The sequence below is a fragment of the Physeter macrocephalus genome, chromosome 7 (genome assembly GCF_002837175.3).
Source record: "Physeter macrocephalus isolate SW-GA chromosome 7, ASM283717v5, whole genome shotgun sequence".
Classification (NCBI taxonomy): Eukaryota; Metazoa; Chordata; class Mammalia; order Artiodactyla; family Physeteridae; genus Physeter; species Physeter macrocephalus.
The window spans coordinates 111,358,009-111,371,189 of record NC_041220.1 but is presented as its reverse complement, the minus strand read 5'-3'; the positions used below and the strand labels follow the sequence as shown (position 1 = coordinate 111,371,189).

The window sequence follows — 13,181 nt, the reverse complement described above, 5'->3', positions numbered from 1 at the left end:
GGAGCTTGTGCTCCGCAACGGGAGAGGCCACAACAGTGAGAGGCCCGTGTACCGCAAAAAAATAAATAAATAAATAAATAAAATAAAATAAAATAAAATGTCTTATGATGCATACCCATTTGATTACGTTATGAAGAAATAAGTAACATTTCTAACTCTATTCATCTTTTTTTTTTTTTTTAATTTTTGGCTGCATTGGTTCTTCATTGCCACGCATGGGCTTTCTCTAGTTGCAGTGAGCAGGGGCTACTCTTTGTTGCTGTGTGTGGGCTTCTCATTGCAGTGGCTTCTCGTTGCGGAGCACGGGCTCTAGGAGCGCGGGCTTCAGTAGTTGTAGCACGCAGGCTCAGTATTTGTGGCTCGCGGGCTCTAGAGGGCTGACTCAGTAGTTGTGGTGCATGGGCTTAGTTGCTGCAAGGCGTGTGGGATCTTCCCGGACCAGGGATTGAACCCGTGTCCCCTGCATTGGCAGGCGGATTCTTAACCACTGCACCACCAGGGAAGTCCCATCTAACTCTATTAATCTTAAATCCTGTGCTCAAGGAATTAAAGGAGTGGAAAAAGTGTGTGCATAGTAATGAAGAGATTCATAAATTAAGTGCTTCAAATTAATATGGTAGAATGTGATGTTTGATTTTTTTAGATGTCATTATTATTAATAGCAACCAATAAATATTACTCTCTGTAGTGCTGCAGATAATTTTTTTAAGAAGAAGGTATAAAGTATAGTTCTTATTCACTAGGTTGCTTTTGGTATGAAGAATATAAAACATTAAAATATTTCATGTGCAAAATAAATAAAGAGTAAAGACAGTATGTATTATATACTAAATGAGTGGTACAGACAAAAACTGCATCAACAGGAAAATAATCTCTGAATAAGAGAAGCAAGATATGGATAGGACTCATGTCCTTTTAATTTCTGTAGCCCCAGCACTAGGTTTGGCATCTAGAAATTCCCCAGAATATATAAAGGGAAAAGTCAGGATGGCAGACACAGTTTCCCACACTCTCTTACCTATACCCATTGAATTTTCCCTTCAATGTTATAAGGAGACAGTTGGCAATATATGTCTTTTTGCATTCTGTAAGTGATCCAGTGATTTCTGAGGCCTTTCTTCTTTTAAATCCAGAAGCAAGACTGTACTCATAAAGTCAGTAGAATCAGAATTTAGAGCTAGAAATATTCATGTAATCTCACATTCATTTATTCAACAAATATTTACTGGTTGTCTTAGTGTGTGCTAGTCAGTAGTGTATAGATTTTGAGGATTTGTTGGTAAACACAATGGCAAATTCCCCTACAGTCATGGAAATGACATTTTAATTGGAGAAATAGATAACTATATGTATCATATGGTCTTAAATAGCAATAAGTGCTATACATAAAAATAAAGCAAGGAGAGGGATAGAGAGTGATAGGGTTTGACAAAGTACTGAAGAAAGACTGGGAAAAGGTGATATTTCAGCACAGCTGGGTGAAGTAAAGAGGCAGGCTATAAATGATGCAGGGAGAAACATTCTAGGCAGAAGGAAGAGTGAAGGCAAAGACCCTGATCTATGAACATGCTTGGCCATTTTTTTTTTTTTTTTTGCGGTACGCGGGCCTCTCACTGTTGTGGCCTCTCCCGTTACGGAGCACAGGCTCCGGACGCGCAGGCTCAGCGGCCATGGCTCACGGGCCCAGCCGCTCCGCGGCATGTGGGATCTTCCCGGACCGGGGCACAAACCCGTGTACCCTGCGTCGGCAGGCGGACTCTCAACCACTGCGCGACCAGGGAAGCCCTGCTTGGCCATTTTGAACCAGCAAGGATACCAGTACAGTAAGAGAGGAAGTCAGAGGAGGTAAAGTCACTGAAGCCAGAAGGTATGGGACAGTCAGAAATCTCTACAGTGTGATTTTAGAGTTACTAACATGCCCTTAATTGCTTGGATGCCTGTAATCACTGATTCCTAAAAATCTACCATTAGAGACTTATGCTGTTGGTTAAAGACTTTTCACTGTCCTGTTGAAAATGCAAATGTACATGGTGGCAGTATTATACCTTACCTGTTACTTTAAAACAAGAGGCACTTAGAATGAATAGATTTATTAAGATTTAAGAGATTCAAGTGAATTGACTTCCAGTAATAGCTATCATTAAGCTCTCACAGTGTGCCAAGCATGGCATAAAATAGTATCTCTGTTTTCTGATGAAGAAACTGTGGCTTGAAAAGGCTTAAGCAATTTGCCCAAGGCTATATAACTGACAATTGGTAGAGCCAACCTCATGTTCCTAAGCTTTATTCTCCAAGCTTTATGCAGGTGGCTGTTTGGTCTCTTCATAGGACTGTTAGGCAAGCATAAACAAGACTGAGAGAAATCAGTTAATATAAATTAATGACTGAGGCATGTATTGATTCCAAACTATGTGTTCAGACACAGTACACATTGTTTCAAATCTTACACACAAACTCAGCTATTGCTTTCAGTGCCTCTGTATGTATGGGGCCTAATCCCAACTAAATAAATCTAATAGTTGTCTTTATACTAACACAGCCACAGATTCAAGGAAAAATTAACTCTTTTAAATATTGGAAAGCAAATTTTGAATGCTTTGAGAAAGGAAGCATGTTAGAAAGATTCTTTCCTGCTATAGTAACTTAATTTATAAGATTTAGTATATTCAAAATATTTTTTATTAAATTTTCCCAAAACTATCACTAAGATGCTGATATTTTAAAACTAACAAATTAAGCCTATTGAAATCCTCATATTTTTTGAAGGAGTCATTTTTGTAGACCATCTCTTAATTTTTCAGTTAAACTCTGGTATTAACATGACTTTTTCTATATGTTTAAGAAATGAATAAATATTTAATGCTACTATATTTTTAAAATAATTTTATTTCTCCCATGCCAACAAATTATAGTTCTATACAATAGAGGAGAAAAAAAAAAAAGAAACTCTGTTAACACCTTTTTCTTCTGCAAAGAAAGTTACATTTGAAGTGTTGTTTATAATGTTTTTCAAGTTGTTTGTAGTCTCCGTATATAATTTTTATCCTCTATTTTGCTTTTATGGATCATTGAAACAGGAAAATTTGGCTAATGCAGTTCTTCATATAGGTGATACATCTTCATATGGGTGAAAATTGTTTTCCTCATATGTGTTTTCAGGAGAGTAAATGTATAAAATTAACTTTCACATCATCTTTCTTTACCTATGTAAAATAATTGAAATGATTGTTTATGAAAAGGAGGGAGGCAACATCATCCTTCAGCAAAATAAGTTACTGTCTACCAACGAATTCAAAGGACAGCCTTACCACTCCCTAGAACTCTCCTATGCATGTAGGGGAAGAAAAATATCTTTTCTTCTCTACTTTTCTAAGTTCTCGGCTTGGGTCCCTGTAACAGAAGACAAATTCACAAGAGAAAAGTATACAAATTTATTTAATATAAGTTTTACATGACATGGGAGCCTTCATAAGGAAAACCTAAAGAAGTGGTTAAACCTGAGTGTTTTTAAGCTAGGTCTGATGAAGAGTGAACAGTCAGAGGAAAATGTGATAGGGCAAAAGGGATTTGAGCTAAGTGTAGTAGACTTTTGTGATAAACTGAGGAAAACTTAGCAAGGCCTGTCCATTCAGATTCCTCTTGGTGTTCCTCTGTCTTGAAGGTAAGGATGTACCTATCCTCTGGGGATGAGGAGGGCACTTCTCAGTAGAAGGTTTTATGACCTGTTTCATGGGAAGGTCAGAAAGCCCTTCCTACACATGACATTTCTCAAATTTCTTCAGCTTAAGATATTCAGTATATCAAGATGCCGTAATTTAAGGTAGCATGTCCTGAACCCCATCACCTGAAGTTCTGTTAAAGCTTTAGTCATTTAGCTTGTGATATAAATATTCCCACTTAAAATAAAAATACCCTGCAAGAGGTCATATTTTAATCTATTATCAGTTTTTATGGTTGTAGGTGAGGAGAAGCATGTCAACAATCTGAGGGAACTACCCCTAACCTCAGCGGGGACCAGTAGGGAAGAGGAGTACAGAAAGGGAAAGCTGGAGGACATGAAGATAGACTTCACACACTTGGCAATAAAGACATAATCCCAACTTTACAATGAGAAGGAACCCTAGAGAGAATCAAGTCTACATTCTTAATATTAGAGCTAAACAGCTTATATCAGGGAGGCTAAACAACTAAGTTTTTGTTGAAATCCTATTTTATTTTTGTTTGTATAAGAAAGAAACATGAATTGTTAATCTAGGTAAAGGTTCAGGTCAGTTATGTTTGTTCTTCAATACATAATGGATATTTCAGAGCAAATAATTGAATAATTGAATATCAATAATAATATCAATAATTGAATATTTTAAAGAGGCAATAGAAAATGTTTCTCATGTGGCATAAATTTCATAAGTACTAATATTAATTGCTTTAAAGATAATACACAAGTTAAACTGTTGTTTTCTTGAATATTTCTAAATATTTAGTTTCAAATTTCCTGGAGTTCATATTAAGTGTGGTCTTAGCCATGTAAATTTGGGTCCAACTGTTACCTATGAACATAAATACTTCAAAAGAATGTATTCTCATTTCCTTGAAGTCAAGGCTTTTTTTTGCAGCTTTATTTGTAAAACTCTTACCTTTTTTTTTTTTAATATCAGAAGCTATAGGAAAAACCACCTCAGGCTTAATTTTTTTAATTTGAAAAACACATAAACTCAATTGTTTTCATTATTACTCCACATTATTCCTCCTTAGTAAATGCTAGTATTGCTCTTGTCTCTGTGTCCTGAAGAATTAACTTCTAAAAAAGTCTTCAAAGTAATATAGAGATACTTGTGTTCAGAGCAAGATAGATAATGTGGAGGCTTAGTAAGATTTTTTTTCATCTCATTTGGATCTAGGTTTAAGCTACTTGAATTATAATTTCTATCCAGTTGTATTCCCATATCTGAATGGCCCTTGTATAATGTGGGAATATATGATAGCTTCTACTGAAAAATGTCTCCAGTGTCTGGATTAATAGTTAGTTGTGAGAAGTACATTAATTGTTGAAGAAATCCTATTTGCTCTGACACCCATCCATTGCCCCAGTTCCTGAGTGCCATCAGTCTCATTCCATCAGCCAGTCAGGGCTTCCCTGGTGGCAGAGTGGTTAAGAATCTGCCTGCCAATGCAGGGGACATGGGTTCCATCCCTGGCCTGGGAAGATCCCACATGCTGAGGAGCAACTAAGCCCGTGTGCCACAACTACTGAGCCTGTGCTCTAGAACCCGTGTGCCATAACTACTGAAGCCCGCGCGCCTAGAGACCATGCTCTGCAACAAGAGAAGCCACGACAATGAGCAGCCCGAGCACCGCGACAAAGAGTAGCCCCCGCTCGCTGCAACTAGAGAAAGCCCGCACATAGCCAACGAAGACCCAACACAGCCAAAAATTTAAAAACAAATAAATTAATTAATTTTAAAAAATCGTTGAGTCATTCCTGCATGAGAACCTGCTTTGCTAGGTTAAATCAGAGCCCCTGCCCGACAGGAGCTCACAATCTTGTGGCTAAGACACGTTAGATAATTACAATACAGTATGAAATGCTCTACGTCTGAGGCATACTCAGAAAGCCATGGGAATATAAGGATGGTCACCTAAGCCAGGTGATGCCTGAAATGGGTCTTGAAAGACAAGTGGAAGTCGCCCTAGCAATGAAGAGAAAGAGGGCATGTCAGACTGAAAAAAAAAAACATAGTGTATGGGTGCACAGCGGGTGAGGAAGACACATTCAGGGGATTACAAGTACTCTGGATGTGCATGGCTGGAATATATGATGGTGGGAAGTGAGACTAAAGTAGGCAAAGGCAGCTTATAGAGAATGTTGCATAACATGCTAAGAAGTTTGGGTTTTATTCCATAGGCTGTGAGAGTATTAGAGAATTTTAATCAGGTAAGTGGCATGCTCAGATTTGTGTTTTAGAGAGATTAATGCAGTGAGAAGAAGGATGAGAATGGAGGTAATGGTGCAGGCAAGACTAGAAGGATAGAATCACCCAAAGATTTGATGTGCATAAATATTCCTTCATATTTGCAGTCACAGAGAGTGAGGTCTCTAGCTTCACCCTGAAATAACCTAGTTTTACTAGACCCTTTGGGTTGGTATCTGTGCTGGAGCAAATCCAGGAAAATGACTTCTGTTGCTGTTTCTTTCTTTTTTTCTCATATTGTATTTTGACAAAAGAGAATTCTGTATCATGGCACTTACAAGTACTGATAGGTAGTGGTGCCAGTAGCTAGGAAGGCCAGGAGGCATTTAGCGTATTTGCAGCTGCCACTAGTTACTCTAGGTTTGGCACAATTCTGAAATCTGTTTACTCAACAAATATGTTAGATGTATTCTAGATACTGTATTAAGCATTGTAAGAGTTTCATAGATGAGCTAAGTACAGATCCTTCCTATAAATTATTTAAAGTCTTGGTGGAAGTCAGGTACATTAGTATGTTTTATTTAAAATCAAATTGCTGTCATGAGAGATATACAGATACTGTGGGAAGGGAAACTTTCATGGAGAAAACTCTCGAAGCATGGGTAATACTTGAACACTCAAAAATATGGAGAAAAGCTATTTAGGCAGAGAAAAAGACAGGAACTAGGCAGAACATATACTGGAAACAGTATGTAATTCAGTTTGGCTGGGATTGAAGTAAATAGTTCAGTTCTATTCACAAGGGCTGAACTGAGAAATTTGGGCTTTGTCTTATAGGCAGCCATGGAAGGTTTCTCAGCATGGATGTGATTATCAGAAGTGTGCTTCAAAATTTTTAATGTAACATCGTGAATAAAATGGATTTCCAAGGGAAAAGATGAGAGTTGGAGAAAACAGAAAGCTACTGCGATAGTCTAAGCTCAAGGTAGTGAGTGTCTGAAATAGGCAAGTGAAAATGGGACTAGAGATAGGAGGATGCTATTTATTAGTACACTACAGTTGAATGTTGCCACTATTGAGATGACAAAAATGAGGTTTTAGACTGACTTGGGGACGGTGGTGCTGTTCAAGGAAAGCAACAATAGATTTAGCAAGAAAAAATGATATCTGAAGATATAATTTTATATCAGTTAATGCTATTTAGTTATATAATAGGAAACTTTTGGCTTTTGATATATTAATATTAAAGGTATAACATTTACTTTGAGCTCTTTAACACTAATTATAATTAGCTAACATAGCAAACAGACAAGCCAACGTAAAAGTACACATACCTTCAGAAGTGGTCTGGTAAGATACTAGTATGCTTTGTATAGAGGTATGATGTCACTAAGTGAGAAATGCTGTGCTCTTTTAGGATTTAGAAAACATGAGATTATTTCTGTGTTGAATTTTGAGCCATTAAATATTTTAAAGGAATTTAAAAATCTTTTAGTAAAGTGAAGAATTTTTCTGGAATATGAACATTTACCTATGTAATTTACCTATATGGTGTACCTATGTTGTTCTTAGAACTGATACATTTTTCTATCTGCTTGATTAAAGTATGATGCATCTACTTGTAGTACTTTTATATAGACTGACTTATGAATACAGGAAAGTCTTCGTATCTTAGAAACCTACAAGATAATGCATATCATCCTTACCTGTTAAAATTGTTCTAATAAACCAACTCTTTTTATCACAAAATTTAAGGTACAAACACCTGACTTGGTGACTGCTATAATAACTAGATGCTTTTTTTTATAGCTACTATTATTCCATATAAGAGATTTCATTGTAATTACTGCTGACTTCTTTAATCATGTCTTGTATCTTTTAATTCCTTCAAAGACATCATCAAAAATCCTAATAGCAAAAATGTCTTATAAACATTGAAAGATAAAAGTCATGTGTGCCATTGTTTTTTATTGTGGTTTTTTTCAAAACCAATCTGAACATTATGGTGGACATTGTTATAAGTACACTGTCAAGATGTATATATTATTGGGACTAATTACCACATAAATACTTGGGCTTCTATTGCCTTAATACTCTCTAAACTGGGTACTTTGAAGCTGAAGCTTTTTAAGTTTACAGTATAGTGTCTGTCTGTTGGGTAGTACACTCACTGTAGAACCTCTTTAAGTGTGGGTATTGTTTACCCCATGCCTGTGTTTATGCTGACAAGCAGTGGCTTTTCTAAATGCAAAAGGCAAATGCAAAGAGTCCAAATTTTTGTGTAGAATATGAGGAAAGCAATGAAATAACAGTCATAATCCTAAAATATATATTGTTGCATGTTCGTCTCTAATACTACCTTATTATTAAGAACTTATACATACTTGTCTTCGACTGCAGTACAAGGAAGTAAAACTTACATCCTTAGAACATGGAGAAAGTGCTTATCTCAGTGTATTCTGTATCATTTTGCTCTTCTTGCCATGTTTTGCCCAGGATAAATCAGTCACTATATGTCAGAAATCAACTTCTGTTTTACCTTACGTATTCTGTCCAATTAACACAAAAGGTACAGAATCTATTCTGTGCTCATTTTTCAAACACCTAATATTTTATTATGATTATGAAAGACTCAGAAGGTTAAAAATAGTATTCAACTGCCTACCTTTACAGTATAATCTGACAGCCTCTCATGTGTTTAGAAATTGCCTTAAAAAGTTCTACTTCATCATATGATGTTTGTGTCACATGAGAATTTCTAATGTAGGCAGTGAAATGTAAATAATTACCAAGGAAACAAGATCCTTAAATAACCGAAATTGTCTTCATTGTCCAACTTACTTGAAAAGAAAATGTTCATTGTAAATATATTAATGTGTAACTAGACCAGTCTCATTCTCCTCTGCTATTTGCCAGTCTCACAGTTAAGGATAGCTATTTACAGGTTTTACCACCCTGTCTACAAGCATTTGTGCTTACCCAATCTTATTTGCACTAGAATTTTTATGACAAGAGTGTTCTTGGATGAGTGCTTTTATATGTCTTCCAGGATTTTTTTGATTGAACTAAACTAAGAATAGGAGAAGTGTGGTTTAAGACTTTTTTTTCTTTTGTGTCTTATCTTCCAAAGTGTTAAAATAGCCTGAAAAATGTTTGAAAAAGTTTTGCATTTTGGATTATAACTTTTCTCTTACCCATAAGACTCTGTTGCAGTCTTACTTTGTCAAGCATTTTAACATTTAATCTAGTGGTTTTTTTAAAAACATCAAACTATAAAGCACAAAAGAAAATTCTAGGATAAGTTTATTACATACTTGTATGACATACTAAAGTCTTCTTTAAAAGCACGTAATAAATTGGTGATATTGAACCCACAAAATCATCTAGATGCTTATCTATGATTTTAGATACAGATATTAGATATTGAGTATTTGGATACAGATGAGTACTTTTTTTTAAACCAAATATTTATAGAATTTATCTTGTAAAATAAATAATTTTATTTCTAGAGTCACTAATTTTTTAACATGTGGCTGAATAAAATATATATAGAAGGCCCTCAGATGTGACTTTACATTGTTAAGCTTAACACAGTCTGAGCATTGTCTTTTATCTTTTATTTTGATTTTGAAGGGAGAGAATCTAACTGGCTCAGCCTATCTGACACAGGATATTAGCCTGTGTCAGATATCCACCTTCACTCATCCCCTCCCTCCTATCCTGTCAGTCCTGATCGTGGCAGGATCACCTGATACAAACATGACAGCCTAGGCTCACCCTTTCATCAGGGTCAGTAGTTGAGCTCCTTTCAAAGAAGAAGGTGGGAGGTGGGCAGGCAGTGCAGACATGTCTGCTAGAGCATTTGACTGGGATAGATTTGTATTGCTTTTGCTATTCAAAAAGCACTAGAAAGGAAAAATATTCATGGTTGATACTGGCTGTTTGATAAACACAGAAACTCTCCCTGCCAATTGATTCAGACTAGCAGATGTAGATATATTTGCTGAGAATAATTGAGTTGTTAGGTTCAGAGTTTCTGAAAAATCAATCATTTTTATTTTAAGGTATGTCCTTATTGAAGATTAAAGTGCTATCGGAGTAATTATATGCTGAGGACAAAGTCATTTCTGTTCATGAAAACTGCAGTTGATATTTTGAGTATTGAGTAATTATAAATGTTTGAAAAACTAGTGCTGATGAAATTTAAGGGTGATCTCCTTATCATAAATTCTCTGTTCATTCTAGAAGACTCTAATTAAACAGTATATACTGGGATGATAATATTTATTCTACCTCTCATTCATTTTTCAGAACTTTTTATGTCCTTTCCCTCATTATTAATGCCAGATGCCTTCTTTAAAGAAAAAAGGATGAAGCAACAGCTGACTAGAAATTTAAGATACGTGTTCAACCCCCACCATCATTCTTGAGAGTAGGAGCCTCAAATTTCTCCTCTCTCCATTAATGAGGGAAAAAGAGAGACAGAGAAACAAGAGAAGTAGTATTCTAAAGATGAACCTACAAACTGGGGCAACTGAGAAACTGTCATGTCAATAAATGATTATAATTTTCCACCTTCTACAGGAATGACAAATGAGTCTTTTGGGGGGGATAGGGGAATAGTCGTTGCTTGTGACATAACTTTTTAAAACTCTATGACTTTTCCATTTTGTAAAGAACACATCTAAAGTGGAAGTTTAGGGGGAAATGCTTCTATTGAACACAAACATCTCTTCATGGTCGTTATCAGTGATTGTTAGGGGGGAGATGAGATACTGCCTACACGTCTTATAAACTAATCTTTACATTCACTCCCCTTCCGGCCTTTCTCCACATTGTTGCCAAAGTGCAAATGTGATCTGTTACTTCTCTGCTTAAAATACTTACTGATTTTCATTGCTCTAGGATAAAGACCAATATTAACAACATGATCTGCAAGGCCCTGTATGATCTGGCCTCTGCATCCATTTCCAGGCTCATCTTATCTCATGCTGTCTTTGTTCTCTACACCAGTACTGGCCTTCCTTCCTTTCTCCTGATTGGTCATGTTCCTCCCCAATATATGCCTGACATTTCTGCCTGAAAATGTTTGTCCTTTCCACCACCCTATACCACCTCCATTCCATCCTGTTGCCTAATTAACTTTTATTAATTATTCAAATTTTACCTCGGCCATCACTTAGTTCCTTAGTGGAAACCTTCCCTGTCCTCCCCAAATTGATATATCCTATCAAAGCATCATATACATCTCTTTCAGAGCAGTTTTCGCAGTTCTTATTTTATGCTTTTTTGAGCAGTTATTTGATTAATAATAATATTTCAGAATCTTCCTCTACAGACTCTATATGAAGAATCATCTTTTTAATTTCACTTTTTAAAGTTGTACTTTTTAATTACTTTTGAAGGAATATTTTTTTCTTTAAGATCTTGTGATATTTCTAAATATTTTAAGCTTAACACAAGCTTTTAATTCCAAAATTACAATAGTCAATGAAATCATTAAAACCCTTCTAAAGTACAAATATAGTAAAACATCACCCCCTTTAGAGAACATAAAATTGGAAAGAATGGAAATAGCTAAGTTTACTTGAGAAATAAACCAACAACAGAAATGTTTCCAGCCAGTGCTAATGACCTCTAACAACTCTAAATAGAGTCCCATTTAGCAGTTGCTTGCCCAAAGTAGATAAGCTTTTGCCTTATCAAGTTAGATCTGAGAATATCCATTTGGCTATATTTCAGATCTTTAAAATAATCATAATTGTAATGAACTGAAAACCATGTATATTGTACAAGCTATGTGACTGCCATTTATTTGTTGCATTCTGATCACTTTCACAATACTTCATTTGATCAGGAAAGTCTTCTTTATATCTTTGGCTAGTCTTCTTCCTTTCACTTGTTCATTTCATTTTCACATTTAACTTTTTTTTCTGCAGAGGTGCCTTACTTTGTTTAAATAAAATACTCATGTGAGCATGGAAGATGTTTAGAACTGTCAAATGTTCAGAAAAAGGAAAAAAAGTAAAACTGATGAATAACCGAAGTAGTAATTAGTAAAAGTTTATTGTGCACACACCAAAAGACAGTTTGCAAACCAGGAGCGGTGGAACCAAAGCATGGAGTGAGGCTCAGAGGTATATTGTTAAAAAGCAGCAGTGACTATTTTTCAGCAATTGGTTACAATATTAGAATTTTCTTAAATGAAAGGGAATTGGTTAGTGATCATCTCATATCAATTTAGGGGAACAATTTAAGTTTCACTTATGATTTTCAGAGACATAAACAAGTGACCCAGGTCAAGTTAGCCTTTGTCTTGCAAAATAAGCTAAATCTTCGCTTGTATGATTAAACTGGTTTCATCTGCTCGGAATTTTCAAGTCTGGTCTCCATTTGTGTTTGATTTTAATGGCACTATCTTCTGAGAATCAATCACCTCTGTGAGCTTCTCTCACACATTCAAGTCTGCACACAAATAAATGTTTTCCTTAACTTTTTTTCTCAGTTTTATTCGGGGTCACATTTCAGGCAGCATCAACATTCCGTTCAGCACTGCATTTACTGCGGAAGGGGAGCTTACCCAAGGACCTTACACTGCCATACTCCAGAGCTTCAAAGGGAAGGTCATTGTCATCGTGGGGAATGTGGCAAAGCACACAGCAGAGGTACGTGTACGCAGAACTGTCATATGACATCATGATGAGTTATTTACCTGCCCACTGCAACAGATTGTCTAAAAGTGTATTTCTTCAGAAGCTGATTGCATATCAAATGAGCTTTGAAGATCTGTCTATAGTCTTACATAAAAGAGATTGTCTACCTTTTCCCAGTAAAAGAATTCAAGCTCTTTTCCTCATTGTGCAGCATCAGGGTCAATACTCAGCTTAGGAAACTTCAAATGATAGCCTAAGGTGTTTTGTTTTAGTTTTGCTGTTTTTGTTTTTATCTACTTCCTGAAATTACAAGAAGTAGCTTCAATTCCTTCCATTGTAGAAAAACACTGGGGCTTGATTAGAGGTTCTGAAAGCTGACTATGATGGAATTTGTTGTATTTGGGGGTTTTGTTTACTATAGGCTCAAAGCTTTATGATGATAGAGAATATTCAGGAAGGATATCAACTTTTAAATATGAGGGCTATGAAACAATAAAATGACCTCGCTCGCTTCTGGCTATGTTCTTAAACATTTTGAAAAATAAAACAAAGAGTAGCTTTTGGAGGTCAAAAACATCACCTTTATTTTTTATAAAGGGCAAGTTAGAGAATAGGGAGT

At 35.8% G+C, this 13,181-nt stretch overlaps 1 protein-coding gene across 2 annotated transcripts in view; it reads left to right on the top strand.

Moving 5' to 3' along the window:
- The window catches only part of TBCK (TBC1 domain containing kinase), a 240,719-nt gene that overhangs the window by 200,561 nt on the left and 26,977 nt on the right, over nt 1-13,181 (top strand). For both annotated transcript variants that reach the window (XM_024119218.3, XM_024119217.3), the window contains exon 25: nt 12,415-12,574. In XM_024119218.3, the coding sequence (XP_023974986.1) occupies nt 12,415-12,574 (160 nt within the window). The remainder of the gene's footprint in view (nt 1-12,414; nt 12,575-13,181) is intronic.